The 26,897-nt window shown below is 49.3% G+C and overlaps 1 protein-coding gene across 1 annotated transcript in view; it reads left to right on the forward strand.

Annotated features, from left to right (window-relative positions):
* The first annotated feature begins 583 nt into the window (after window positions 1-583).
* LOC135822450 (mucin-2-like) overlaps window positions 584-26,897 on the forward strand; it is a 43,164-nt gene continuing 16,850 nt past the window's right edge. The window contains exons 1-13 of the mRNA XM_065335218.1: window positions 584-997; window positions 4,831-9,287; window positions 10,174-10,290; window positions 17,504-17,598; window positions 18,186-18,240; window positions 18,662-18,709; window positions 19,793-19,942; window positions 22,617-23,061; window positions 23,284-23,341; window positions 23,857-23,942; window positions 24,617-24,723; window positions 25,766-25,813; window positions 26,388-26,462. Of these exons, the coding sequence (XP_065191290.1) occupies window positions 4,875-9,287; window positions 10,174-10,290; window positions 17,504-17,598; window positions 18,186-18,240; window positions 18,662-18,709; window positions 19,793-19,942; window positions 22,617-23,061; window positions 23,284-23,341; window positions 23,857-23,942; window positions 24,617-24,723; window positions 25,766-25,813; window positions 26,388-26,462 (5,697 nt within the window). The 5' untranslated portion in view covers window positions 584-997; window positions 4,831-4,874. The remainder of the gene's footprint in view (window positions 998-4,830; window positions 9,288-10,173; window positions 10,291-17,503; window positions 17,599-18,185; window positions 18,241-18,661; window positions 18,710-19,792; window positions 19,943-22,616; window positions 23,062-23,283; window positions 23,342-23,856; window positions 23,943-24,616; window positions 24,724-25,765; window positions 25,814-26,387; window positions 26,463-26,897) is intronic.

Genomic DNA, 26,897 nt, shown 5'->3' on the forward strand with positions numbered 1-26,897 from the left:
GTGTTGTACGGTATAAGGATGTCGTATAGCATGTCGTACAACAGTAGACGATGAAATTGTGGGAGAAACCAGCGACCGCTTGAGAACGATGAGCATTACAACAGTCTGTGAGAGTCAGGCCAAGTTTCTGAAGATCAGTAGCGAGTGCTATCCCGAGCATTACTACTATACTACTAATACTAGTATGTTTAATAGCATTACAAAAGCATAGACAGGATGCGTGGAGACCCAAGTAATTGGTTCCTGAAGATCAGTACGACAGTAGTCAGCAGGCTGAACAACTCCCTGCGGGGTATTTTACTACTCCCCGATCCCCGCTTTGAAGAACATTAAAATTTTAATTTTGAATCTTTAGCGGGCTTTGTGCTCGGTCAAACACATCACATCACGCGTGCACGTTTGTCCAGTCTAGAAATATAAAACCGATCATCAGACGTGGCCACGCGAACAACTAGAAAAAGCACAAGATTCACGTGTACGCGAAGCGCCTGGCAGGCGCTGCCACTGCTACGACTACGAGAACGGGTTGACGGTTTCGGGACAAGAGTATGCATGAGTCAGTTTGACTTTTTTTGTTTGGATTTCCGCAGCTGTGAAGCAGGCAGGCCGGCCGTAGACCCGTGTTCTTGTGTGGTTTGCAGAACTCAGTTGGAGTTGCATCTGACCCTGTGTGACTGGGGAGCGAGTTCGTTCTCAAAAGACCTACACTTTTTGCTACTGGAAGACTTGAAAGTAAGGCCCTGTATGAAAAACCGTATTTCCCCGGCTTGAACCCTCCTGATTGCTAAAGTGAGCGATTAGAGGTACATTTTTAGTTACTTGTAGTTGTGTGCAGGAGTTGAACTCAAGTAAAATTACAGAACCTACTAGTAGTTGAAGACGGTGGCAGGGTGGCTGTTTGAAGCAACACCCCTCGAAATAGACTGACGATATTCAGTGCCATGACCATGTGGGATTCAATTGTGCACGTTTGAGGAGACCGGACTATCGTAGATCCGTGAGTAATTTTCTCTTCCCGTATGCTCATTTTCATCCTATGTATTTCTTTTGTAAAACCACAATCATGAAGAACAGAAAGCGAGAGGCTGATTGTCAGAGTTTATGGCCACATGGTGTGATGTTACCACGCTATACCGGTAAATTACAAGCACATGCAGGTCGCACATGCAGGTTTCGAATACAAATAGACAGGAATCACACTGGCATGCTAAAGGTCGATTGTAAGGTGCAGGTGCTGTTCCATTAATGCATTGCCATTGGGTACTTTTGACTCTTGATTATAAGTTGATAATTGCTTTTCTACTAAAATTATATACTAGTATTTTATTTACACCATCTGCGGACAGCATGCTGTTTCGTTCTTTGTGAACTCATCAGCACAATGAAATTTAATTTTTCCAAAGTCAGATTTTAATCCAGGCCCGAATGTACCTTGCCAGAGTGCTCAGACTGACAAGTCAGTGAGCCCTGCGTATTGCAAACAGCGGAGGCACTGCCCCACATGAGAATGCTCAACAACTACTACAAGAGCAGGAGCGAAATACTCAATCAGCATTCTGTTTCGTTCTTTGTGAACTCAGCAGCGCAGCTAATATCAAAATATTATTTTAAAATATTTTAAATAAGCTGCGCTGCTGAGTTCACAAAGAACGAAACAGCATGCTGTCCGCAGATTGAGTATTTCATGATTCAAATATTATTTGAATGATGATTCAGCTGTACAGTGAGTATCGTTTATAAAGTGACCGGGTGTAACGATATACCGGCTATAATGATAGAACTCGCCAAAATCAAAATCAAATCACAAAAAAATACAGCTAAAATATCACTACACATTATTATCAGCTATACCGATATATCGCTTGTGATGGGCTTCAGGAAGCAAACCATACCAAATGCACAGGAAAATATCGCATATACTGATCAAGAGTGATGATCACAAAACAAGTGTTCTTCTAATATAGTTCACTTCTGCCAAAACTGATCCAGTGTTGCCTGGATGCATCAGGCAGCAGAGAGAAAATTCTTCCCTGTATGCTGTAAGCAGCCACATGTACACGTGGCTGCTTTTCATGCTTTTTCCAGCATGTACGCATCATTTCATGCACAGTCATGTGCCATGTGTCAGTCATACATGCAAATCGGCTATAGTGATGCACCGGATATAGTGATAAATTATCGAAAATCAAAGGGGCACGTTATATCCACTATTTACTGTATTATGTACATTAACCGATGGTTACTTTAATTAACGTATCACTTCAAGTGTCGACAAAATAAAGCCTGTGGAACTGATTTTTTCAAATTTCCACAATATTTTCTATTTCAAATTTGAACTTCACGGAGAATTTCAAAGTACACTGTATTAGGAAATAAGAGGGCGGTGTGACTGATGATTTTTTCTTTCTTTCGTATCTGGCTTGCAAGTGTTGAGTTTCAGAGAGAAAAGAGCAGTACGAGGAATGTGGCCTTTAATTTCCTAATACTTCCAAAATATTCTTTGGTGCAATGCTCGAATTTGGCATAGGTTATAATTAATTATGCATTCCGAAAAGTCTGCTGATCCTGATGATAAAAGTGGCTGCAGCGTAGGAGAATGCAAGTCCACCATGAATGCTGCCCGAAATATTGGCGTGCTAGAGCCAGTAACGTGTTACTTGAGGGGTCCATTACTGCCATTTTGTGTCGACATTATTGCCTCTGACTTCGCTTTGGTTACACAATGTTCTTTTGATAAAACTCATTAAAATAAAGACATTTTGGTATTGCCAATCTGTGGCTTTAGGGTCAGGACAAGAAGCATTTTATGTTTATCTATCTGCTCCCCCCCCCCCCCCCCCCTTTTGATTTGTGAGTTGACATAAAGCGTGTAAGGAAAAAAGATTGTAACCCACATGACTGTTGCCATAGACAAAGCCAACCAACGGTCTTGCATAGCACGCATTGTTTCGCGATACTGCTAGGGAAACTCATTTTCTCCGTGCAATATTGCTACACGCACACAATTTGACCCTTGGACGGACGCATCTTATCATACATCAGTGCTGTAGCACCCAGTCCAGCTGCTTAGGCCGTGTCTGGACCTTATCTCGAAAAAGTCGACCCACCCAATTCGTACAGAACATCATGGAGATGGGACCCATCCGAGGTAGATTTTGACTCCTTGCGATTTCTGCAAACTAGCTGTATAAAGGTTTGCCATTTGCAACTCCCTGAAACTTATGAATAGCTGGAACCGCTCCTAATTCCAACCAAGCGGCCTCAACATTGTACGTATCATGTCAGCAAATCTGCATTGGTACATGCTTGACAATGCGTTTTGAAGAAGAATCGGGCTCAAAACACGAGCCTTCTCGCATTTTTCCAGCAAAAGAATTCATGAATAGACTTCAGCAGTGGACAAAATGAGGATATTGTACTTCGTACCCCCCCCCCCCCCCCCCCGGCATGCCAATGGACATTGTACTTCATAACCCCAACTGGCTTGAAAGTATACTAGTGAAACCAACAACTTTCAAGATGTTCGTAAAGAGCCTGAAGTGTGTCCGTTTTCTGAGTATTATCGCATTCTTGTCTCAAAGGAAACTGTCTACAGTAGCTGTAATGTATTTCTGAAGAGCCGACTCTACGAGTGCTTCTTACATGGTCGAAGGTGGCGCAGCTTGATGTGACAGCGAGAAAGTAATCCTTCTGAAGTCAAGCATCATCTAGCTGCGCTTAGACCACAGCGGAGGACTTTAATTAGGATCACAGTTTTGGGGTAGGCGACCCAGACGAAGCTACGCAGTTTGACAACAGATTTTTGATGGATTCAGCGGCGTGAGTCATGCCAGTGCACTGGCCATCACACAATGAAAGAATTCCAACGTGCAGGCTCCTGTACTGAGACCAATCAGGAGTTGCACGCTCTTGGGTGTTATACTGTATTTTCCGGAGCATACACCGCACCCCCCCCCCCCCCTCTTGTGCCACGAAATACAGACATCTATCCTATTTATCACCGTTAATTTGATCATCGGAGTATAAGCCGTGCCCCCTTTTTTTGTTTGTTGGCGGGGGGGGGGGGGGGTTTTGAGTGTTCAAAGTGTGGCTTATACTCTGGGAAATGCGGTGATGCTGTTTGAGGCGTCTTATGGGCATATTGGGGCGTCTTATGGGCATATTGGGGCATCGAAGTGATCATGGACGGGGGACCCGAAAACGAGTCCACGCATGCAGTTGGTCTCCTTATTCTGGGTCCTTTGGCTGGAAATAACTTGTTGTCTTAGGCTCTAGCGGTCTTCCGTGTACAGGTGCTTGTATACAGTCATCCCTCTTTAATCCGGCACTTTATAAACCGGCACCCTCTATAAGCCAGCACAATTTTCATTAGCCAAAATGTCCTCTTCATGCACATTGCAGCAGTAGATCAGATTTGTTACTCCAGCACCCTCCCTAATCCAGCAGAATTTCTTTAGCACAAATGGTGCCAGATTATAAAGGGACCACTGTACTAGTATCAGGGTGTTGCCCTTGACAGTTTCTATTGTGCCGTTGTCAGTGGCTTATTTGGTGGCGCCGCCCATCGGAAGTACAGATTTTGCTGGAACACCGCAAATTGCTACTCTTCTCTTGCGCCTATTATGCCGGAAAGTGCTAGGAAGTATGAATTTGACGTTTTGAAAATGATGTGTGTGCGTGTGTGTGTGTGTGTGTGTGTGTGTGTGTGTGTGTGTGTGCGTGTGTGTGCGTGTATGTGTGTGTGTGTGTGTGCGCACGTGTGTGTGTGTGTGTGTGTGTGTGTGTGTGTGTGTGTGTGTGTGTGTGTGTTTGTTTGTTTTGTACTCCCAGGTCACAGTCGCATGCATAGTTGACACTCGGCTTGTTACTCTGCCATGGCCAGCAGCAGTAGCAGCAGCAAGCAAGCATCAGTAGCATCAGTGGGCTTATGCCCACCCTCTGTACAAGCGGACCATGTGCCATTTGCTCAGCGGCTCAATGAGGATGTAAACGGTTTAGCACCTCCGCCTCCTCCACCTCCCCCGGTATGCGCCGCCGCTCCAGGCACACCTGCGCCCTCCCAGCCACCAGTCTATCCTGGCTCTCTTCCACTGGCGTCTCCACCACCACCACCACCACCACCTACTCCAGCGCAGCCCGTGGTGTCACCTCCAGCATTTCTGGCTCAGCCACATCGGCAGCAGCAGCAGCAGCAGCGCCCACCGGTACTGGGTAATGGCATAATGGGTTCTCCTCCTCCAGCAATGTCGCCTGCCGAGCTGATTGCTGCGGCTTCATCAGGGAGTTTGCCACAGGCAGCTTTGCAGGCCAGTCTCCTAACGGCACTGAGTGATATCACCGCACGGCAACAGATCGTCAATCAGCAGCTGGCTGCTAAGGTCATACACTCAAAGCAGCAGATGATCGCGGCAACTCTTGTCAACCTTGTGGTGCAGAATTCCCAGTACCTGCAGACTGGCCTATTACCACCGGCTGTGCTGCAGAAGCTGCAGCAGCAGCAGGCAGCGTATCGGCAACAACTGCGGTTGGATGGTTTAGACAGTACCAGTCCTCGCTTGCCTGGCCTAAGCTCAGTGTCAAGCACCAGCAGTTCTGGCATCTCTTCAGCCGACGATTATCTCCTGGACAGTAGCACTCAGCCATTCTCGCCAGATGGAAGCGATTCTTCAACATCGTCTCTGATGCACGACGCTCAGTTTTCTTTTCGGCCATGCGCATCTGACACGAGCACACCTGGTGATACGTCCTTAGTTACACCGCCCTGCAGAGCTCGTCGCAATCGCTTTCATTCTGGACCGAAGTCACCATGCCAAACGTCCGATCACGGCAGCAGCGACTTTTCTCGATGTAGCTCCAGCCACTCTTCCAGGGATTCTCGGACTCGTGCTCGCATGCGGACCTCGTCAGAAGCTCTTGACCATTGTTCGCCAGTAGTGTCACAGCAGTCGGTGGGGATGTTGGGGTCTGACTCTGAGAATCCCATTGAACAAGTACATGTCCAGCAAACAGACTTGAGTAGTACAAAATTGCCCTGTTACTCCGAGAAGCATCCAGCGCATGTGCCTCCTACTGCTCAAGCTAATTGTGCAGTACTACCGGATAGATCTGTTGACCATATTGCGCAACATTCCGAGCCAAGTGCAGTCGACCCTGCTGTGGCTGCCAAGCATTTCGTGCCAGTTCCTGAGCAATGCCCTTCGTCATCTGATGCTTGTGCATATGCCAAACCAGCCATGGCTGCGTGCAAGCAAAGAGGTACCTCTGCTACTGCAGTGTTGTGTGCGGAACCATTCGTGCCGGTTTCCTTGCCGCTGGTGTCAGCCTCTGGTGGTAGAGCAGCCGTCCCCACCGCACAGCCTTCTTTCGCTCAGTCCATGCCCGAGAGCACTGTAGCCGACGCTGCACCTTGTGCTAAGCCCGAAGTGCCGCACTCCATTCTGCCTTCTGCAGCGCTGTCACCTCCGCCGCCGCCTCCTGACACTGCACCAGTTGAGGACAAGCCGCTCGATGCCAAACCATTTGTGCCGTTTTCGACGAAGAGCGTTTGTGTGTCGTCTGGTGTTTGTACAACCACGGCTGTATCAGCAAGTAAGACGGACAAGGAGGGATCAGTTACTCAGTCTATTGAATCTCCGGTAGTCTTGCGGAGCATCCCGGCAACTAACGCCGGCGCCGTTCGAACGGTTCCGACCTATGATTGGCACCGGCCAGTTCCTCCAGCAACTAGCCCTAACCCTCGGTGCACTCCGAGTGTTGCAACTCCCGAGGCAGAGACATGTTCAGAAGGACGAACTGCGAATGTCAACAACCTCAATGAAATGCCCAGCCAGCTTGATTCTCCCCGTAAAAAGTGTAAGAAGGACATAGCAGCTTCTTCAGCAAGACCAGCCAAGCCAAACTCAGTAAAGCGTTCTGAAGTTGGAAAAATTGCCAATTCCAGCAGCCGAGGCGAAGTGACGGACAAACTTCGTTCTCCTAAGGCAAAGCAGGCGAGAGGATCATCAACAACGAATACAAGCACATTGAAGACACCACCCAGGACATACTCTGGTAACCTGCCCAAAGCTGGAAAAGCTGACCGTGCCAGCAGGTCCGGAACAGTATGCCGGCAACAATCACCTAATCAGAAACACACCAAGGAAGAAGTCACAACGAAGGCGACTATGTCGAATAACTCGAGCCCTGAAATGTTCGCTTCTGCCAAGAGTACTGACACGGTATCCAACAGACACAGCTCTGTTGGCACTCCACATATACAAGAGCCACCGGCAGCTGTTACAGCAAGGCCACATACTCCGCCACGTACAGCCTCAACTGGCTTGGCCGAGTCGGTAACAGAATCTCCACCACTGTCACAATGCTCCGCGGCGAGAACGCGGACAAGACCCGTTGATCCTCGCCGCTCTGGTCGCTTGTACTCTGATTTGTTTGCTGAGGACAGCAAGAGCGAAACGCTGGATGCGCCCATACCAGCATGGGCCAATGACAAAGCGTGGGTGCAGCCGGCTGAATTTGACTTTACAACTATAGAGATTAGCAGCACAGCATCAACGCAACCTGAGAGGAAGACAGCCGCTGTACATTCTTCTCAATCGGGAGTCAAGTTGAATTGCCTGGAGGATTCCTCTACTGACGATGGTGTGGTGCGTGCTGATGCAGCCAATGGTGTTGCCTCTACTGACTTCAATGCTAGGTTGTGTGGTGAAATTGATGCTGGTAGTGTGCCAATGCATCTTCAAGGTGAGAAACAGCAGCATCATCAACAACAGCAGCAGCAGCAGCAGCAGCAGTGCAGTACTAGCGATGGTCATAGCTGTGGTGGCAGTGACGCGGCGTTCTCCACGCTGTCTCTGATGTCCGTGGATCTGTCAATGGAGACAGGAGCAACTGTCGATGAACGTGCAGAATCCACTCCGGTAGCAGAGCAAATGAACGGCCTTGGTTTCGAACTCTCTGGTCAAAATGCCAAGGAGGCCGTGAAATGGTCACCTGCTGGGCCAAGCAGCTCCACAGCTCAGCACAAGTGCAAGGCTGAACTGACATGTAACTCAGGTAACTCAACACAGAGCCAATCAACGCTTGCTGAGTCAACCCCATGCCATTCCAGGATATCATCTCTGATTACTTCTGGTCAAAGTGCTCTAACCACTGCTGGCTCTCGCAATGTGTTTGATCTCTTAGCCACGGGGCAGCTGAGACCGTGCAATGCGCCTAGTCACAAGCATGATACGTCACTTTCATCATCTGCACAATGTAGCGATGCTACTGAGTCCACCGAGTCAGCCGTGGAGCTGGTTGTTCGATTTTCTGGCTCCCATAGGCCATCTTTCGATGTTGTCAATCAAGAGCACTCCAGCGAGGCTAGGAGTGTTGTGCATGTAGATGATGCTGGTGAGGGTGCAGGTGATGATAAGGTGGACCGTGAAGTAGCGGCAGCAATGTCAGGAGCAACATCTCCTGCCTCGCCCTGCTCCTTGGCATCTACCCTGTCGTCACCGCCGCTGACTCTGTCGCTCGAGTCCGACTCTGAGGAGTCGGTGGAGATGCTTGATCCGGCGTTGGATGTGTGCTGGAGCGACGACGACGATGCCTGCACTGCCATCGCCGCTGTTGCACCTGCTGCTTGTGCTAGTGATCCAGAGCGCGGTGGTGCCTGTGCTACATCTGTGTCCTCATCACCTGATATCATGCTGGCGCTGGACTCGCTGAGCGACTTGAGCCAGTGCTCGCCTGTGCCGGGCCTACGTTTACGCAATGCACAGCCAACGCCGGTGAACGCTGCGTACACTAGCGAAGCAGTAGAGGCAATGGAGGATGTGTGTGACGCCTTGTCGGTCTCCACGTTTCTGCTGCCAATCGGTGGAGAGGAAGACGACACGTCACCACTACCCATGGAGTCCATGCAGGTGGAGCTGAGCAATGTCAACTGCTCTGTCACCATGTCACCTGATAGCAACGAGCCGTGCCAAGGATCAAGTGACGAGTCGAGCGAAGTCGATTCCGACGCCCCGTCTGCGCACTCCGCGTGTCCACTGAGCCGAGCTGCTGCTGCTGCAGCGGCATTGGAGGATGCTGTCACAAAGAGTGTGGACAGCGTGCCATGCCACGCCAATGGTCAGGACCGGCCGGAACAGCACGGCTCTCAGAGCCCCGCCGGCACGTCTCAGCCTGGCTTTGGCGACGACGTTGGTCAGTTGGGGCAGGACAGGGCCTGTGGCACGGGGTCCAGTGCTCGATATCCCGCCCATGGCATCTCGGATGCTGGCGACAAAGACACCGTTGCTACGGTAAGGAAGGTGCCCCGCCACCGTATTGTATTGGTTTTCAAGGTATCTAGCTAATGAATTTTCATCCATTGCATGTGAGCTAGGCTAAGCGGCCACCCTGTCAGAACCATGACAATGACGATTGTGTAACCGTACGCAGGCGGATTGAATTCATTTCCCAATATGAACACTTTGTTTACAGATTGGGAACGCTTACTCATGATGTTACGTTCCATGTACTGGTGGACATGTTTTTCCTCACCCGCTGAATAAGTACATGGGTGTTGCCATCTGATAAGAAGTGATTTGTTGTAATTTTTCTAGGGGTGAAAGTTGGCACTGAGATCCCGAGTTCGAGTACTCTGATTTTCTCCGATCGAATATTCGAGTATTCTTCATCTCCTAAAAATTGCACACCAAGGGCTTTAAATTACATGATACAACCCTGATTGAACCGAGTGTAAGTCATTTTTCTCAGGTATATTGGTTGGTGGGTCATTTGGGCTCTCTCTACTCGTGAACAAATGTTCACCACACAGTCTGCACGTCGATATCTGCCCACTGCTGCTCTGAAACTGCAGATTTCTGTGGTAAATGCATGTACCATGTATGAACGAGTACTCTAATTTATTCCGAGTACGATTATTTTTGAAAAAACCGAGCGAGTACTCGAGTATTCGGTATAATTGTTTCACCCCTAAATTTTTCCATTAAAAAAATCACTGGATTGAGTCTGCTTGGCTTCATGTGGTGTGACACTGGTAATGCTGTTGTAGCAGCCGGTCTGTACAAGCTCTGTTTCAAACGAAAGCCGCTTTCAACAATCGGTTGAACGCTGTGCTGCTGAATGTAGAAGTCGATGGCTCGTGCTCCTATGTTTTGGCGTCTATGCTGTTTGTCTTTGTAGTCGTCATTGCCAGCAAGTGAACGGCCCATGCCGTGTACGTGTCGACTGGAGAAGGAGCCATTGCCGCCGCGCGGCCGCTTCAAGTGCTGTGCTGTTGACGCGCACGGGGACGATCGGGTAAGATTGGTGTGCAAGTTAGTGAGTGCTGGGGATGATCATGTGTAAGTGCGTAGTGAGTCCCGGGGATGATCATGTGTGGAGAGTGTGTAGTGAGTCCCGGGGATGATCATGTGTGGAGAGTGCGTAGTGAGTGCCGGAGATGATCATGTGTGGAGATTGCGTTGTGAGTGCCGCGGATGATCATGTGTGGAGAGTGCGTTGTGAGTGCCGGAGATGATCATGTGTGGAGAGTGTGTTGTGAGTGCCGGAGATGATCATGTGTGGAGAGTGCGCTGTGAGTGCCGCGGATGATCATGTGTGGAGAGTGCGTTGTGAGTGCCGGAGATGATCATGTGTGGAGAGTGCATTGTGAGTGCCGTGGATGATCATGTGTGGAGAGTGTGTAGTGAGCGCCAGAGATGATCATGTGTGGAGAGTGTGTAGTGAGTGCTGGATATGATCATGTGTGGAGAGTGCGCAGTGAGCGACGGAGATGATCATGTGTGGAGAGTGTGTATTGAGTGCCGGAGATGATCATGTGTGGAGAGTGTGTAGTGAGTGCCGGAGATGATCATGTGTGGAGAGTGTGTAGTGAGTGCCGGAGATGATCATGTGTGGAGAGTGCGTTGTGTGTGCCGGACATGATCATGTGTGGAGAGTGTGTAGTGAGTGCCGGAGATGATCATGTGTGGAGATTGCGTTGTGAGTGCCGGAGATGATCATGTGTGGAGAGTGTGTTGTGAGTGCCGGAGATGATCATGTGTGGAGAGTGCGTTGTGAGTGCCGCGGATGATCATGTGTGGAGAGTGCGTTGTGAGTGCCGGAGATGATCATGTGTGGAGAGTGTGTTGTGAGTGCCGGAGATGATCATGTGTGGAGAGTGCGTTGTGAGTGCCGCGGATGATCATGTGTGGAGAGTGCGTTGTGAGTGCCGGAGATGATCATGTGTGGAGAGTGCGTTGTGAGTGCCGTGGATGATCATGTGTGGAGAGTGTGTAGTGAGCGCCGGAGATGATCATGTGTGGAGAGTGTGTAGTGAGTGCTGGATATGATCATGTGTGGAGAGTGCGCAGTGAGCGACGGAGATGATCATGTGTGGAGAGTGTGTATTGAGTGCCGGAGATGATCATGTGTGGAGAGTGTGTAGTGAGTGCCGGAGATGATCATGTGTGGAGAGTGTGTAGTGAGTGCCGGAGATGATCATGTGTGGAGAGTGCGTTGTGAGTGCCAGAGATGATCATGTGTGGAGAGTGTGTATTGAGTGCCGGAGATGATCATGTGTGGAGAGTGCGTTGTGAGTGCCGCGGATGATCATGTGTGGAGAGTGCGTTGTGAGTGCCGGAGATGATCATGTGTGGAGAGTGTGTATTGAGTGCCGGAGATGATCATGTGTGGAGAGTGCGTTCTGAGTGCCGTGGATGATCATGTGTGGAGAGTGTGTAGTGAGCGCCGGAGATGATCATCTGTGGAGAGTGTGTAGTGAGTGCTGGATATGATCATGTGTAGAGAGTGCGCAGTGAGCGACGGAGATGATCATGTGTGGAGAGTGTGTATTGAGTGCCGGAGATGATCATGTGTGGAGAGTGTGTAGTGAGTGCCGGAGATGATCATGTGTGGAGAGTGTGTAGTGAGTGCCGGAGATGATCATGTGTGGAGAGTGCGTTGTGTGTGCCGGACATGATCATGTGTGGAGAGTGTGTAGTGAGTGCCGGAGATGATCATGTGTGGAGATTGCGTTGTGAGTGCCGGAGATGATCATGTGTGGAGAGTGTGTTGTGAGTGCCGGAGATGATCATGTGTGGAGAGTGCGTTGTGAGTGCCGCGGATGATCATGTGTGGAGAGTGCGTTGTGAGTGCCGGAGATGATCATGTGTGGAGAGTGCGCTGTGAGTGCCGCGGATGATCATGTGTGGAGAGTGCGTTGTGAGTGCCGGAGATGATCATGTGTGGAGAGTGCGTTGTGAGTGCCGGAGATGATCATGTGTGGAGAGTGCGTTGTGAGTGCCGTGGATGATCATGTGTGGAGAGTGTGTAGTGAGCGCCGGAGATGATCATGTGTGGAGAGTGTGTAGTGAGTGCTGGATATGATCATGTGTGGAGAGTGCGCAGTGAGCGACGGAGATGATCATGTGTGGAGAGTGTGTATTGAGTGCCGGAGATGATCATGTGTGGAGAGTGTGTAGTGAGTGCCGGAGATGATCATGTGTGGAGAGTGTGTAGTGAGTGCCGGAGATGATCATGTGTGGAGAGTGCGTTGTGAGTGCCGGAGATGATCATGTGTGGAGAGTGTGTATTGAGTGCCGGAGATGATCATGTGTGGAGAGTGCGTTGTGAGTGCCGCGGATGATCATGTGTGGAGAGTGCGTTGTGAGTGCCGGAGATGATCATGTGTGGAGAGTGTGTATTGAGTGCCGGAGATGATCATGTGTGGAGAGTGCGCTGTGAGTGCCGCGGATGATCATGTGTGGAGAGTGCGTTGTGAGTGCCGGAGATGATCATGTGTGGAGAGTGCGTTGTGAGTGCCGGAGATGATCATGTGTGGAGAGTGCGTTCTGAGTGCCGTGGATGATCATGTGTGGAGAGTGTGTAGTGAGCGCCGGAGATGATCATCTGTGGAGAGTGTGTAGTGAGTGCTGGATATGATCATGTGTAGAGAGTGCGCAGTGAGCGACGGAGATGATCATGTGTGGAGAGTGTGTATTGAGTGCCGGAGATGATCATGTGTGGAGAGTGTGTAGTGAGTGCCGGAGATGATCATGTGTGGAGAGTGCGCTGTGAGTGCCGGAGATGATCATGTGTGGAGATTGCGTTGTGAGTGGCGCGGATGATCATGTGTGGAGAGTGTGTAGTGAGTGCTGTGGATGATCATGTGTGGAGAGTGCGTAGTGAGTCCGGCGATGATCATGTGTGGAGAGTGCGTTTTGAGTGCCTCAAATGATCATGTGTGGAGAGTGTGTTGTGAGTGCCGGAGATGATCATGTGTGGAAAGTGCGCTGTGAGTGCCGGAGATGATCATGTGTGGAGAGTGTGTTGTGAGTGCCGGAGATGATCATGTGTGGAGAGTGTGTTGTGAGTGCCGGAGATGATCATGTGTGGAGAGTGCGTAGTGAGTCCGGCGATGATCATGTGTGGAGAGTGCGTTTTGAGTGCCGGAGATGATCATGTGTGGAGAGTGTGTTGTGAGCGCCGGAGATGATCATGTGTGGAGAGTGCACTGTGAGTGCCGGAGATGATCATATGTGGAGAGTGTGTTGTGAGTGCCGGAGATGATCATGTGTGGAGAGTGTGTAGTGAGTGGCGGAGATGATCATGTGTGGAGAGTGTGTAGTGAGTGCCGGAGATGATCATGTGTGGAGAGTGCGTTGTGAGTGCCGCGGATGATCATGTGTGGAGAGTGCGCTGTGAGTGCCGGAGATGATCATGTGTGGAGAGTGCGTTGTGAGTGCCGGAGATGATCATGTGTGGAGATTGCGTTGTGAGTGCCGGAGATGATCATGTGTGGAGAGTGTGTTGTGAGTGCCGGAGATGATCATGTGTGGAGAGTGCGTTGTGAGTGCCGCGGATGATCATGTGTGGAGAGTGCGTTGTGAGTGCCGGAGATGATCATGTGTGGAGAGTGTGTTGTGAGTGCCGGAGATGATCATGTGTGGAGAGTGCGTTCTTAGTGCCGTGGATGATCATGTGTGGAGAGTGTGTAGTGAGCGCCGGAGATGATCATGTGTGGAGAGTGTGTAGTGAGTGCTGGATATGATCATGTGTAGAGAGTGCGCAGTGAGCGACGGAGATGATCATGTGTGGAGAGTGTGTATTGAGTGCCGGAGATGATCATGTGTGGAGAGTGTGTATTGAGTGCCGGAGATGATCATGTGTGGAGAGTGCGCTGTGAGTGCCGGAGATGATCATGTGTGGAGATTGCGTTGTGAGTGGCGCGGATGATCATGTGTGGAGAGTGTGTAGTGAGTGCTGTGGATGATCATGTGTGGAGAGTGCGTCGTGAGTCTGGCGATGATCATGTGTGGAGAGTGCGTTTTGAGTGCCGGAAATGATCATGTGTGGAAAGTGCGCTGTGAGTGCCGGAGATGATCATGTGTGGAGAGTGTGTTGTGAGTGCCGGAGATGATCATGTGTGGAGAGTGTGTTGTGAGTGCCGGAGATGATCATGTGTGGCGAGTGCGTAGTGAGTCCGGAGATGATCATGTGTGGAGAGTGCGTTTTGAGTGCCGGAGATGATCATGTGTGGAGAGTGTGTTGTGAGCGCCGGAGATGATCATGTGTGGAGAGTGTGTAGTGAGTGGCGGAGATGATCATGTGTGGAGAGTGCGTTGTGAGTGCCGCGGATGATCATGTGTGGAGAGTGCGCTGTGAGTGCCGGAGATGATCATGTGTGGAGAGTGTGTTGTGAATGCCGGAGATGATCATGTGTAGAGAGTGCGTTGTGAGTGCCGCGGATGATCATGTGTGGAGAGTGTGTTTGAGTGCCGCGGCTGATCATGTGTGGAGATTGCGTAGTGAGTGCCGGAGATGATCATGTGTGGAGAGTGCGTTGTGAGTGCCGCGGATGATCATGTGTGGAGAGTGCGTTGTGAGTGCCGGAGATGATCATGTGTGGAGAGTGCGTTGTGAGTGCCGGAGATGATCATGTGTGGAGAGTGCGTTGTGAGTGCCGGAGATGATCATGTGTGGAGAGTGCTTTGTGAGTGCCGCGGATGATCATTTGTGGAGAGTGCGTTGTGAGTGCCGGAGATGATCATGTGTGGAGAGTGCGTAGTGAGTGCCGGAGATGATCATGTGTGGAGAGTGTGTTGTGAGTGCCGGAGATGATCTCGTGTGGAGAGTGCATTGTGAGTGCCACGGATGATCATGTGGGGAGAGTGCGTCGTGTGCTGATTGGTGTGAGCGAGTGCCGGGGATGATCAGCATGTTTTTTGAGTGAGTGCCGGGGATGACCACATGGGGAGAGTGCGTAGTGTGCTGATTGGTGCGGGGGAGTGCCGGGGATGATCATGTGGGGAGAGTGTGTCTAATGCTGCTGCGGCCGATTTCTTTGGTGCTGTGTTCAGGTTTTTTTTGGATGTAAGTCTTGCGGCTTGTCTTTCAGTAGTTGTGTGTCTCTCAGGGGTTGTGTGTCTTTCAGTGGTTGTGTGTCTCTCAGTGGTTGTGTGTCTCTCAGTGGTTGTGTGTGTCTCAGTGGTTGTGTGTGTCTCAGTAGTTGTGTGTCTTTCAGTGGTTGTTTGTCTTTCAGTAGTTGTGTGTCTCTCAGTGGTTGTGTGTCTATCAGTGGTTGTGTGTCTTTTAGTGGTTGTGTGTTTCCCAGTGGTTGTGTGTCTTGCAGTGGTTGTGTGTCTCTCAGTGGTTGTGTGTCTCTCAGTGGTTCTGTGTCTTTCAGTGGTTGTGTGTCTCTCAGTGGTTGTGTGTCTCTCAGTGGTTGTGTGTCTCTAAGTGGTTGTGTGTCTCTCAGTGGTTGTGTGTCTCTCAGTGGTTGTGTGTCTCTCAGTAGTTGTGTGTTTTTCAGTGGCTGTGTGTCTTTCAGTTGTTGTGTGTCTCTCAGTGGTTGTGTGTCTCTCAGTGGTTGTGTGTCTCTCAGTGGTTGTGTGTCTCTCAGTGGTTGTGTGTCTTTCAGTGGTTGTGTGTCTCTCAGTGGTTATGTGTCTCTCAGTGGTTGTGTGTCTCTCAGTGGTTGTGTGTCTCTCAGTGGTTGTGTGTCTTTCAGTGGTTGTGTGTCTCTCAGTGGTTGTGTGTCTCTCAGTGGTTGTGTGTCTCTCAGTGGTTGTGTGTCTCTCAGTGGTTGTGTGTCTCTCAGTGGTTATGTGTCTCTCAGTGGTTGTGTGTCTTTCAGTGGTTGTGTGTCTCTCAGTGGTTGTGTGTCTCTCAGTGGTTGTGTGTCTTTCAGCGGTTCTGTGTCTCTCAGTGGTTGTGTCTCTCTCAGTGGTTGTGCGTCTTTCAGTAGTTGTGCGTCTTTGAGTGGCTGTGTGTTTTTCAGTAGTTGAGTGTCTCTCAGTGGTTGTGTGTCTCTCAGTGGTTGTGTGTATCTCAGTGGTTGTGTGTCTCTCAGTGGTTGTGTGTCTCTCAGTGGTTGTATGTCTCTCAGTGGTTGTGTGTCTCTCAGTAGTTGTGTGTCTTTCAGTGGCTGTGTGTCTTTCAGTGGTTGTGTGTCTCTCAGTGGTTGTGTGTCTCTCAGTGATTGTGTGTCTCTCAGTGGTTGTGTGTCTTTCAGTGGTTGTGTGTCTTTCAGTGGTTGTGTGTCTCTCAGTGGTTGTGTGTCTCTCAGTGGTTGTGTGTCTCTCAGTGGTTGTGTGTCTCTCAGTGGTTGTGTGTCTCTCAGTGGTTGTGTGTCTCTCAGTGGTTGTGTGTCTCTCAGTGGTTGTATGTCTCTCAGTGGTTGTGTGTCTCTCAGTAGTTGTGTGTCTTTCAGGGGTTGTGTGTCTTTCAGTGGTTGTGTGTCTCTCAGTGGTTGTGTGTCATTTAGTGGTTGTGTGTCTCTCAGTGGTTGTGTGTCTCTCAGTGGTTGTGTGTCTCTCAGTGGTTGTGTGTCTCTCAGTGGTTGTGTGTCTTTCAGTGGTTGTGTGTCTCTCAGTGGTTGTGTGTCTCTCAGTGATTGTGTGTCTCTCAGTGGTTGTGTGTCTCTCAGTGGTTGTGTGTCTCTCAGTGGTTGTGTGTCTCTCAGTGGTTGTGTGTCTCTCAGTGGTTGTATGTCTCTCAGTGGTTCTGTGTCTTTCAGTATTTGAGTGTTTTTCCGTGGTTGTATGTCTTTCAGTAGTTGTGCGTCTTTCAGTAGTTGTGCGTCTTTCAGTAGTTGTGCGTCTTTCAGTAGTTGTGCGTCTTTGAGTGGCTGTGTGTTTTTCAGTAGTTGAGTGTCTTTAAGTGGTTGTGTGGCTTTCAGTTGTTGGTCAAACTCTGCAGAGTTGATTTTTGTTTGTCTGCTGAGATCTATGACGTTGTTGTGACATTTCAGGTTGTTGAGTTCCAATCCTCCAGGGCAACTGCCACTCGTTGCCACGTGCCTCGCAATAGCTTTAATGGATACACTTGTGTGTGTGTGTTGTACGGCAATAGCCACAACTCGTTTATTTACTGAAATGTCACTTCCAGCTGGAGGCTTGGGAGCACGAGTTTATTTGTTGGTGCAGTTGCATTTGCCGATTGTTAAAAATCTCTTTTGCACCCCCCCCCCCCCCCCCTCTCTCTCTCTCTCTCTCTCTCTCCCCAATGCACCCACATATGCTGTCAACAGGAGGTGCAGTGCACGGCTCGAGATGGACCAAAGAGCTTTCGATACTACCTGAATCCTCTTACCGGAATCTGGAGTCTCATCTGTTTGAAGCATCAGTGAGTGATTTTGAACTCTGTGTATGATATCCCCTTTTTTCTGACTGCACACATTTATGCCAGCTCTAGAGGATCCACGCCACTTTCAATGGAGAAGTTGTACGCAACGAAGAAGTTGTCAGATGTTTATTGTGGCCGTCTTTTTCTAGAAAGTGTGAATTTTCTTATCTTTGAGTGTACATGACACAGATATATTATCTCTTGGGAAATGGCTCATCTCTTTGTTCTAATACTCAGAAAAGAACACACTTCAGGCTCGTTACGAACATCTTGAAAGTTGTTGGTTTCACTAGTATACTTTCAAGCCTTATCGTCAGGTGAATATACAGGCAAAATCAAATGAACAAGGACAATAGATTAGTACGTAGAGAGGTAATAGAAACAGCGCAAGGAGCAGGAGCTAAAATAACAACACATAAACTAGGAACGGAATGGGGAAAAGGTGTAAGTGTGAGGAAACCTAGCAAGCGTGAAGTGTGGTGCGACGAAAACAGACAACAAACAAATGGACATAACTAACTCTTTGTTCTCCATCTCATTTCTTGCTTTTTCTCCTGTCTATTTTCTTTGTGTTTCCTTTCCCTCAGTGAAAGGCTAAGACAGCATCATCTCTGTTGTCTCTGCGGCCGTTTCTGTATTGAGGTAGGTAGCCAGCCGGAAAGCGAAATGCTGTGAATTGAACTTGGCAAGGGAATTAAACACATGTCACATTGTTCATATGCCGCATAGTGCGGGTACCCAGTGGTGGCAACTAATCATGTTCTTGCCGCGTAGTGCGGGTACCCAGTGGTGGCAACTCATCATGTTCTTGCCGCATAGTGCGGGTACCCAGTGGTGGCAACGTATCATGTTCTTGCCGCATAGTGCTTGTACCCAGTGGTGGCAACTCATCATGTTCTTGCCCTGACGTAGAGTAATTCTCTTTGTGTGTTTCTGGTAATGGGGTATGATTATCTGCTTGCCAGGCTGTTTAGTTCTCCAGGTTAAGTTGTTCTTGTTGTTCATGTTGTTGCTTCATCATGCAAAGTATGGTTCTGTGCAATGTCCGTTTTGGGTGCAACAGGGCTTCTCTGACGCTTGCAACGCGGATTCATCTCATCGCTTTCACAGGGTAAGTGTGCGCGAGTGAGAGAGAGACAGAGAGAGAGACAGAGAGAGATACAGAGAGAGATACAGAGAGAGAGAGAGAGACAGAGACAGAGACAGAGAGTGTGAGAGAGAGAGAGAGAGAGAGAGAGAGAGAGAGAGAGAGAGAGAGAGAGAGAGAGAGTGTGTGTGTGTGTGTGTGTGTGTGTCTGTATATTTTTGCGTCGATGTATATGAGAAAACAGCTAGAAAGGAGAGAGCCAGTGAACGATTGGACGCATGAAGGTGCAATGCGGGACATGTACTGGCAAATTGACTTGTTCATGTAGACTGCCGCTGCTGGACTTTATCAAGAATGATGACGAGACATAAGAAAAGCCCTTGTATATCCTTCCTTTGCAAATTTGCGTCCACGTTTATATGTTCTTCCAGAACCAAAAATTGTCTGAATGAGAGCGATGGAAAGTTTATTCAATCTCCTCAGATCTTCTACAGGAACTGAAGACATACCTCATGTATCGCACATGCTGAAAGAAAATGATTACACTGAAGGAAACTGTTCCGGACCTTTGACGCTTGGTTGAAAGTAAAGAGATTCTGCATCATGAGCATGCAGTCCGTTCTCTGCAGGTTGGGGTGCTTCTTGCCCCCCCCCCCCCCCCAGTCGAATTTCCCGCGGATTTTGTGGCTCGTGTGCACCCTACTGGCAACCCGTCCATGTGTGCGATGATCGAGTTCGTCCTCGCCTTGCGGTCATTATAGAAGTAGGTCGCCTGTCAAGACCCACCTTCAACAATACTTTTTTCCAGGGCATGCGTGTACTGATTACCTGCATGTCTCCGACTTAGACAGCAATGCTTCTCTCGTGCCATGCACGTTCGCCGTAGGCCGCTTTTGTTCCCGGCCGTGACTTTTCCTTTTCGGAGCTTTGCCCGGGTGACATCGCTGGCTTCCTGTCTGGTCCGTTGCTGAATACCAGGGCAAAATCACACGTTGGACACACTGAACTCGTGTAGGTTTTTGGCTTGGCGGATTCCAATCAATACTAATATGTGCCAGGCGTCGAATTAATGGCATTAATTTTTTCTTTCTCTTACTTATCTTGCAGAAATGTCTGAATGGCCTTGGTGCATGTCCGCACTGTACCGCCGACTGGTGCCCTCCGCCAGTATCTCCTCCAAGACCGGCAGCAGCAGCGGCAACGGCAACTCTTCTACCAAAGTACTTTCCGGTGGCTATGAAGAGGCCTCTATCGCCGGTACGTAGTTTTCCTGCCCGCTTTCCCAATGTAACTTTCGCTGGTTGGTGAAGCGGGTAGATGCCATACTATGTTTCACTGTGCATAGTATAATTGCGCTCGGTGATATCCAATCCAAAGTGCAAAACTGACGCCCTGTACCAGTTCCGATTACATCACTGTATTTGTACATGTGTACGTCCAGCCACATTAGTACCACTTCCTGGGGCGTCAAGGGCTTTGTGAATTGAGGGCGCCAAAAGTTCACTCTGGGTCGGATTTCACCGAGCGCAACTGTATAATTCGTACAGTGTAAATCATAGTATATGTACAGTAAGCCTTCATGAATCACAGAGCATCACCCGTCTGGTCTGCTGCAACGAGTAGTTTCATGCCAGTAGGCAATCCTCAAACAACTGAACTCTGCTCTCTACAGTGACACTTTAGTGAAAAAATACCCTGGCTATGCATTTATCTTTGCTTCGGCTTTGGGGTACTTCATTCAAAACCCTTGCTTAGGGTCTCGTGTGAATGGAAATGACACCCATTGGTCCTGTCTCTAGTGGGGTCGACTCGTAGCCTTGGGTGTCAGTGTGCTCCATTTGACATGTGTATGCATGTATGCATGTGTGTGTGTGTGTGTGTGTGTGTGTGTGTGTGTGTACGTGTGTGTGTGTGTACGTGTGTGTGTGTGTGTGTGTGTACGTGTGTGTGTACATGTGTGTGTGTGTACATGTGTACATGTGTGTGTGTGTGTGTGTGTGTGTGTGTGTGTGTGTGTGTGTGTGTGTGTGTGTGTGTGTGTGTGTGTGTGTGTGTGTGTGTGTGTGTGTGTGTGTGTGTGTGTGTGTGTGTGTGTGTGTGTGTGTGTGTGTGTGTGTGTGTGTGTGTGTGTGTGTGTGTGTGTGTGTGTGTGTGTGTGTGTGTGTGTGTGTGTGTGTGTGTGTGTGTGTGTGTGTGTGTGTGTGTGTGTGTGTGTGTGTGTGTGTGTGTGTGTGTGTGTGTGTGTGTGTGTGTGTGTGTGTGTGTGTGTGTGTGTGTGTGTGTGTGTGTGTGTGTGTGTGTGTGTGTGTGTGTGTGTGTGTGTGTGTGTGTGTGTGTGTGTGTGTGTGTGTGTGTGTGTGTGTGTGTGTGTGTGTGTGTGTGTGTGTGTGTGTGTGTGTGTGTGTGTGTGTGTGTGTGTGTGTGTGTGTGTGTGTGTGTGTGTGTGTGTGTGTGTGTGTGTGTGTGTGTGTGTGTGTGTGTGTGTGTGTGTGTGTGTGTGTGTGTGTGTGTGTGTGTGTGTGTGTGTGTGTGTGTGTGTGTGTGTGTGTGTGTGTGTGTGTGTGTGTGTGCATGTGTGTCCCATATGGTGCAGTGGTATGTGCAGCGATTTCCAATCGATAGGTTGCGGGTTCGATTCCCGACGATTATGGTCACACACGTCTTTCTTCTCTTTCTCAGACTCCTCCTGACTTTTCTTTCATTCTCCTGGGTGGTTACCAACAGCCAGTGCATGCCGGAGTATGTGGTGTGATGTGTGTGCGTGAAAGAAATAAAAAAATGAAAAAGACCAAAAAGTAGGGATTCACTGGCCAGAAAAAGCCACTTCATAGCTGTGTGGTGTAGACCAGGCTGAATAGTGGCGGTCAATTCTTCAGCCTTGCAAGCTGTTGAATGGTGCAATCCCAGCACAAGCTGCTATGGCTTCTGCTGTAGCATCGCTATCATCGCCTCCGGCGATGGGCGTCCAATGGTCCAATGGTGTACATGTATGTGTGTGTGTGTGTGTGTGTGTGTGTGTGTGTGTGTGTGTGTGTGTGTGTGTGTGTGTGTGTGTGTGTGTGTGTGTGTGTGTGTGTGTGTGTGTGTGTGTGTGTGTGTGTGTGTGTGTGTGTGTGTGTGTGTGTGTGTGTGTGTGTGTGTGTGTGTGTGTGTGTGTGTGTGTGTGTGTGTGTGTGTGTGTGTGTGTGTGTGTGTGTGTGTGTGTGTGTGTGTGTGTGTGTGTGTGTGTGTGTGTGTGTGTGTGTGTGTGTGTGTGTGTGTGTGTGTGTGTGTGTGTGTGTGTGTGTGTGTGTGTGTGTGTGTGTGTGTGTGTGTGTGTGTGTGTGTGTGTGTGTGTGTGTGTGTGTGTGTGTGTGTGTGTGTGTGTGTGTGTGTGTGTGTGTGTGTGTGTGTGTGTGTGTGTGTGTGTGTGTGTGTGTGTGTGTGTGTGTGTGTGTGTGTGTGTGTGTGTGTGTGTGTGTGTGTGTGTGTGTGTGTGTGTGTGTGTCCCCCATATGGTGCACTTGTATGTGCAGCGATTTCCAATCGATAGGTTGTGGGTTCGATTCCCGACGATTATGGTCACACACGTCTTTCTTCCGTTTCTCAGACTCCTCTTGACTTTTCTTTCATTCTCCTGGGTGGTTACCAACAGCCAGTGCATGCCGGAGTATGTGGTGTGATGTGTGTGCGTGAAAGAAATAAAAAAATGAAAAAGACCAAAAAGTAGGGATTCACTGGCCAGAAAAGCCACTTCATAGCTGTGTGGTGTAGACCAGGCTGAATAGTGGCGGTCAATTCTTCAGCCTTGCAAGCTGTTGAATGGTGCAATCCCAGCACAGGTTGCTATGGCTTCTGCTGTAGCATCGCTATCATCGCCTCCGGCGATGGACGTAAAATGGTCAATGGTGTGTGTGTGTGTGTGTGTGTGTGCGCGTGCTTGGACACACAGGAGTTTGACCGCTCATCATCCAGTGACAGCGTTGACGGGACTGACCGGCATGGCATGCCGCCGCCGCCGCCGTTGCAATCCCACTGCTCGCCGCAGCACAAGAGACGGAAACATTTGATGAAAGTGCAACGGCGAAAGCCTGGGCGATCTCTGTCGTATTCTGGTGGAAGTAGTACAGTAGGCTGTGCTGACATGGGTACGATCACGCCGCAAGAGGAGAAGCCCAAGCTCAGCTTACTGGAGTGCGGCGGCGGTGACGACTCGGCCTCCTCCGGCAAGCTCTCCTTCTCCAGCTGTGTGTCGTCGCTGGCAGCTTCCGCTAGCTCGGCGCCGCCTGCACATTCCCGCTCACTGACATCGTTGCCGGACTTATCGCCCAGGCTATCACTGAAGCCCAAGCGTACGTCTCGTATGAGCATTCAGTCGGCGGTCACGCCAACAGACAGTAAGTGTGATTAACTACTAGTAGCAAACAGGGTAACTGACAAGTGCCAGAGCGAACAGCGGGGACTTGTTGGTTTCCTGGCTGGACTTCTCGAGGCCGCGTGAATGCTTGTTTCCTTACAAGTCGTGTGTTTATGTCTACGTGTGACAACCCTCAACCCTGCACTGCACTACTGTCGTACTGAGCAGTGTGGCGTTTCCGTGCTTCTGTCTTTGCACACAGAGTTTATCGAAGAGAACACGTTGTTGGCGTCCGTTCTGGCCTCGATGGACACTGCTAGGTATGTTATGTGTGAGCGTTTGTGCATGACCTCCTCATATGGCCGATATAAGCTTATTTTCCAGAAGGGGCTAGTTTATGAATTGAATTCCCAAAGCTGATCAAGTTCTGCTAAGACAGCTTCATCTTAGTTTCAAGATGGAGGGGGGGGGGGGGTGGAAATGCATCCCGTGGCATTCCGTGGACTGTGGTATACTACAGGTACTGTACGTGCATCCTGCCGTGTGAATCGGTTTTCGTTTTCCCGTATCACGGCTAGCTCTCGGGATCACGTGTTTCACTTCCCGGCGGGATGCACTGCCGTCGTGTAAATCGCCTCTTAGCGGTCGTCGTGAATTCCCTCGGTGCCGGAGACGAAAATTTACTCTGTTTTGGGTTTTTTTACCAGCGGATGCTGTACATGTTGTAATGCATGGATGAGTTCTGTCGTACTGAATTTTGATTTTTCCTCCGTTGCACCAGATCTGCAGACCTGTTTGAGAGTAAACAAATTATACTGCTCTTTCTTGTGCACAGTTGGAGCCGTGGTGTTCGCCAATCACCTCGGCAGCTATACCAGGCGGCGTTACGAGGCGAAATGGAGAAGTGTGTGGCCGCCCTTGGTAAGATCTGTGCATGGTTAACGTCTGATGCGATTTTCCATCATGTGCACTTGGATCTCGGGCTGTCTTATTTGTTTGTTAGCGTGTGCGTTGTTTTACACATATGTGAATGTACGTGTGTGCGTGCGTGCGTGCGTGTGTGTGTGTGTGTATGTGTGTGTGTGTGTGTGTCCCATATGGTGCAGTGGTATGTGCAGTCGATTTCCAATCGAGAGGTTGCGGGTTCAATTCCCGACGATTGTGGTCGCACACGTCTTTCTTCTCTTTCTCGGACTCTTCCTGACTTTTCTTTCGTTCTCCTGGGTGGTTACCAACAGCCAGTGTATGCCAGAGTATGTGGTGTGGTGTGTGTGAAAAAAAAAATGGAAAAATGAAAAAATAGGGATTCACTGGCCAGAAAAAGTCACTTCAAACAGCTGTGTGGTGGATACCAGGCTAAAAATAGTGGCGGTCAATTCATCAGCCTTGCAAGCTGTTGAATGGTGTAATCCCAGCACAAGTTGCTATGTCTAACATAGCTGTTCGCTATCATCGCTTCCGCGATGGGCATGTCTGAGGTGAGGTGAGGTGTGTGTGTGTGTGTGTGTGTGTGTGTGTGTGTGTGTGTGTGCGCGTCTGTGTTGTGTGGTTTGTGTACACACATGATGCTTTGTCTTTCCTTGTGTTGGTTGCAGTACACGACATGGACGCAAACTGGTGTAACCCGACCTGCCACAATCGAACAGCTGTTCACGCTGCAGCAGAGGGTGGTCACTCAGCAATACTGCTAGCGCTGCATAAGGTTAGACAGTGTAGCTGTTCGCAACACATCATGGTCTCTGAAGATATCACTGTCGGCACACCATCAACTTGATGCAGTCCGACTATGACCACGGTTTCTATCAGGAATAGATTAGCTGGTGTCCATTCTCATGTTCTACCCTCACTGAGTGCGTTCGATTACGCACTTGAATCGATTCATGAATGGAATCTCGCCGTTCGATTTCATGTCATGAGCCCTGGAATCGATTCGGAATCGATTCGCCCTATTCACATGGAGTGATGTGAATAGCGCGAATCGATCCATGAATGGATTCGTGTATAGATTCGCAGGCGTAATCGAACACACTCACTGTATGGTAGTGTAGCTGCCACATACTGTGTATTCACGCACGTATACCAGCAATCCTATATCTGAAGACATGCACTTTTTACCGTTTACAAATCGCGAAGATGTGCGGCTACACTGGCACGCTCCTTGCAACGTTAGTGAGTTCCTTGTTTGTGCAGTGTGATGGCAAAGCTGCGTAGTGCGAGTATGGGTTTTCTTTAGTGAATGAAAGAAAGGGTGTGCTTGAAGGTATCGGCTGAGTGCGATAGTCTTTCAGTGCACAGTCAACTTTGTGAATACCGGTGTGGACCTTGGATATAACAAAAAAAAAACTCGTGAATAATGACATTTCAGACCTGTGCCCATTAGTTTGTCTGCATACTTTCAACTTCGCGAACAACGGCAAGTCACGAATAGCAACACTTCTCTCAAGCACCGCGATCCAGGGTCATTATTCACAAGGTTGACTGTAGCCGGTTATGATAGTAACTTTACTGTAAAACTCTGCTCTTGATCTTGTGTGTGAATGTGTCCTTGTGTGTGTGTGATTATGTCCTTGTGTGTGATTATAAGGATGTGCCCGTCCATGTACATAGTGTGTTACGGTAGGAATTCACCCAGTAGATAAAAATGTGCTCCGCTGCTTGCAGACCTGTTGATCCTGTCGAGTACGGTGTAGCTCACTTTGCGTCTTTTCAACGGTTTGTCTTGGGTGTTTTGTGTTACTATGCAGCACCTTGGAAAAATGGATGCGAAGGATGACAACGGAGTCACTCCTCTGGTATGATGTTCCATCCAATGACATACGATGTGTTTGTGTGTGTGTGTGTGTGTGTGTGTGTGTGCATGTTTGTTTGTGTGTGTGTGTGTGTGTGTGTGTATGTGTGTGCGTGTTTGTGCGTGTTTGTGTGTGTGCGTGCGTGCGTGCATGCATGCAAGTGTGTTCGTGCATGTGTGTGTGTGTGTGTGTGTGTGTGTGTGTGTGTGTGTGTGTGTGTGTGTGTGTGTGTGTGTGTGTGTGTGTGTGTGTGTGTGTGTGTGTGTACGCACGTGTACAAGAACCTGTGTTGGTAACGGTGTATAAAGTTGGAACAGAAGGAACCTGAGAGGTCCTGCTGCTTCAGATCTGCTGTGGTCACGAAACTGCAGATTTCAATATCCTTTTATGGTGCCAGGAGGACTTCTTAAAAGTCTTTTATCTTTGAAGATTGTGCGTAAGACAAGAGAAAGTGGAACATCTTACTTGCACGAAGGATAGCGTTCTTCCTAGCTGGCTCCCTCTTGTGGCTGTCTTTCTCCATACCAAACTATGTCCATGTATCCGCCTTCCTGTCCATTCATCTGCCTTTGTATAGATATTGGCAGTGGTCAATGATCGGATCAGTGCTGTGGAGTTGCTCAAGGGCTGCAACGTGGACTTTAACCACCAGGTTGGTAATTAACCCGTGCCAGTATGTGTACCGATATTTTGACCTCCAATGTAGAAGTTTTTAGTTGTCACACACACCATTGGACCATTGGACCATTGGACGCCCATCGCCGGAGGCGATGATAGCGATGCTACAGCAGAAGCCATAGCAGCTTGTGCACACACACACACGCACGCGTGCGCACACACACACACAGAGGGCAGAACAAGGTTATATTTGCAACTCGATCTTCAGGCAACATTGCGAACAAGCTAGTAGCGTTGCCTGATGATGGCTTTTGTGTCACACTCCCAGTTGCTACCAAACCTTCTTTTTGCCTTATCCTGGTATTGCGCCAAGCGCGTAGCCAACATGGGGGCACGGGAGCACATGCACCCCCCCCCCCCCTAAAGTTTCGACCTCGGCTCAGCATGCACATAATGACCACGAATGACA

The sequence above is a fragment of the Sycon ciliatum genome, chromosome 8 (assembly GCF_964019385.1).
Source record: "Sycon ciliatum chromosome 8, ocSycCili1.1, whole genome shotgun sequence".
NCBI classification, from domain to species: Eukaryota; Metazoa; Porifera; class Calcarea; order Leucosolenida; family Sycettidae; genus Sycon; species Sycon ciliatum.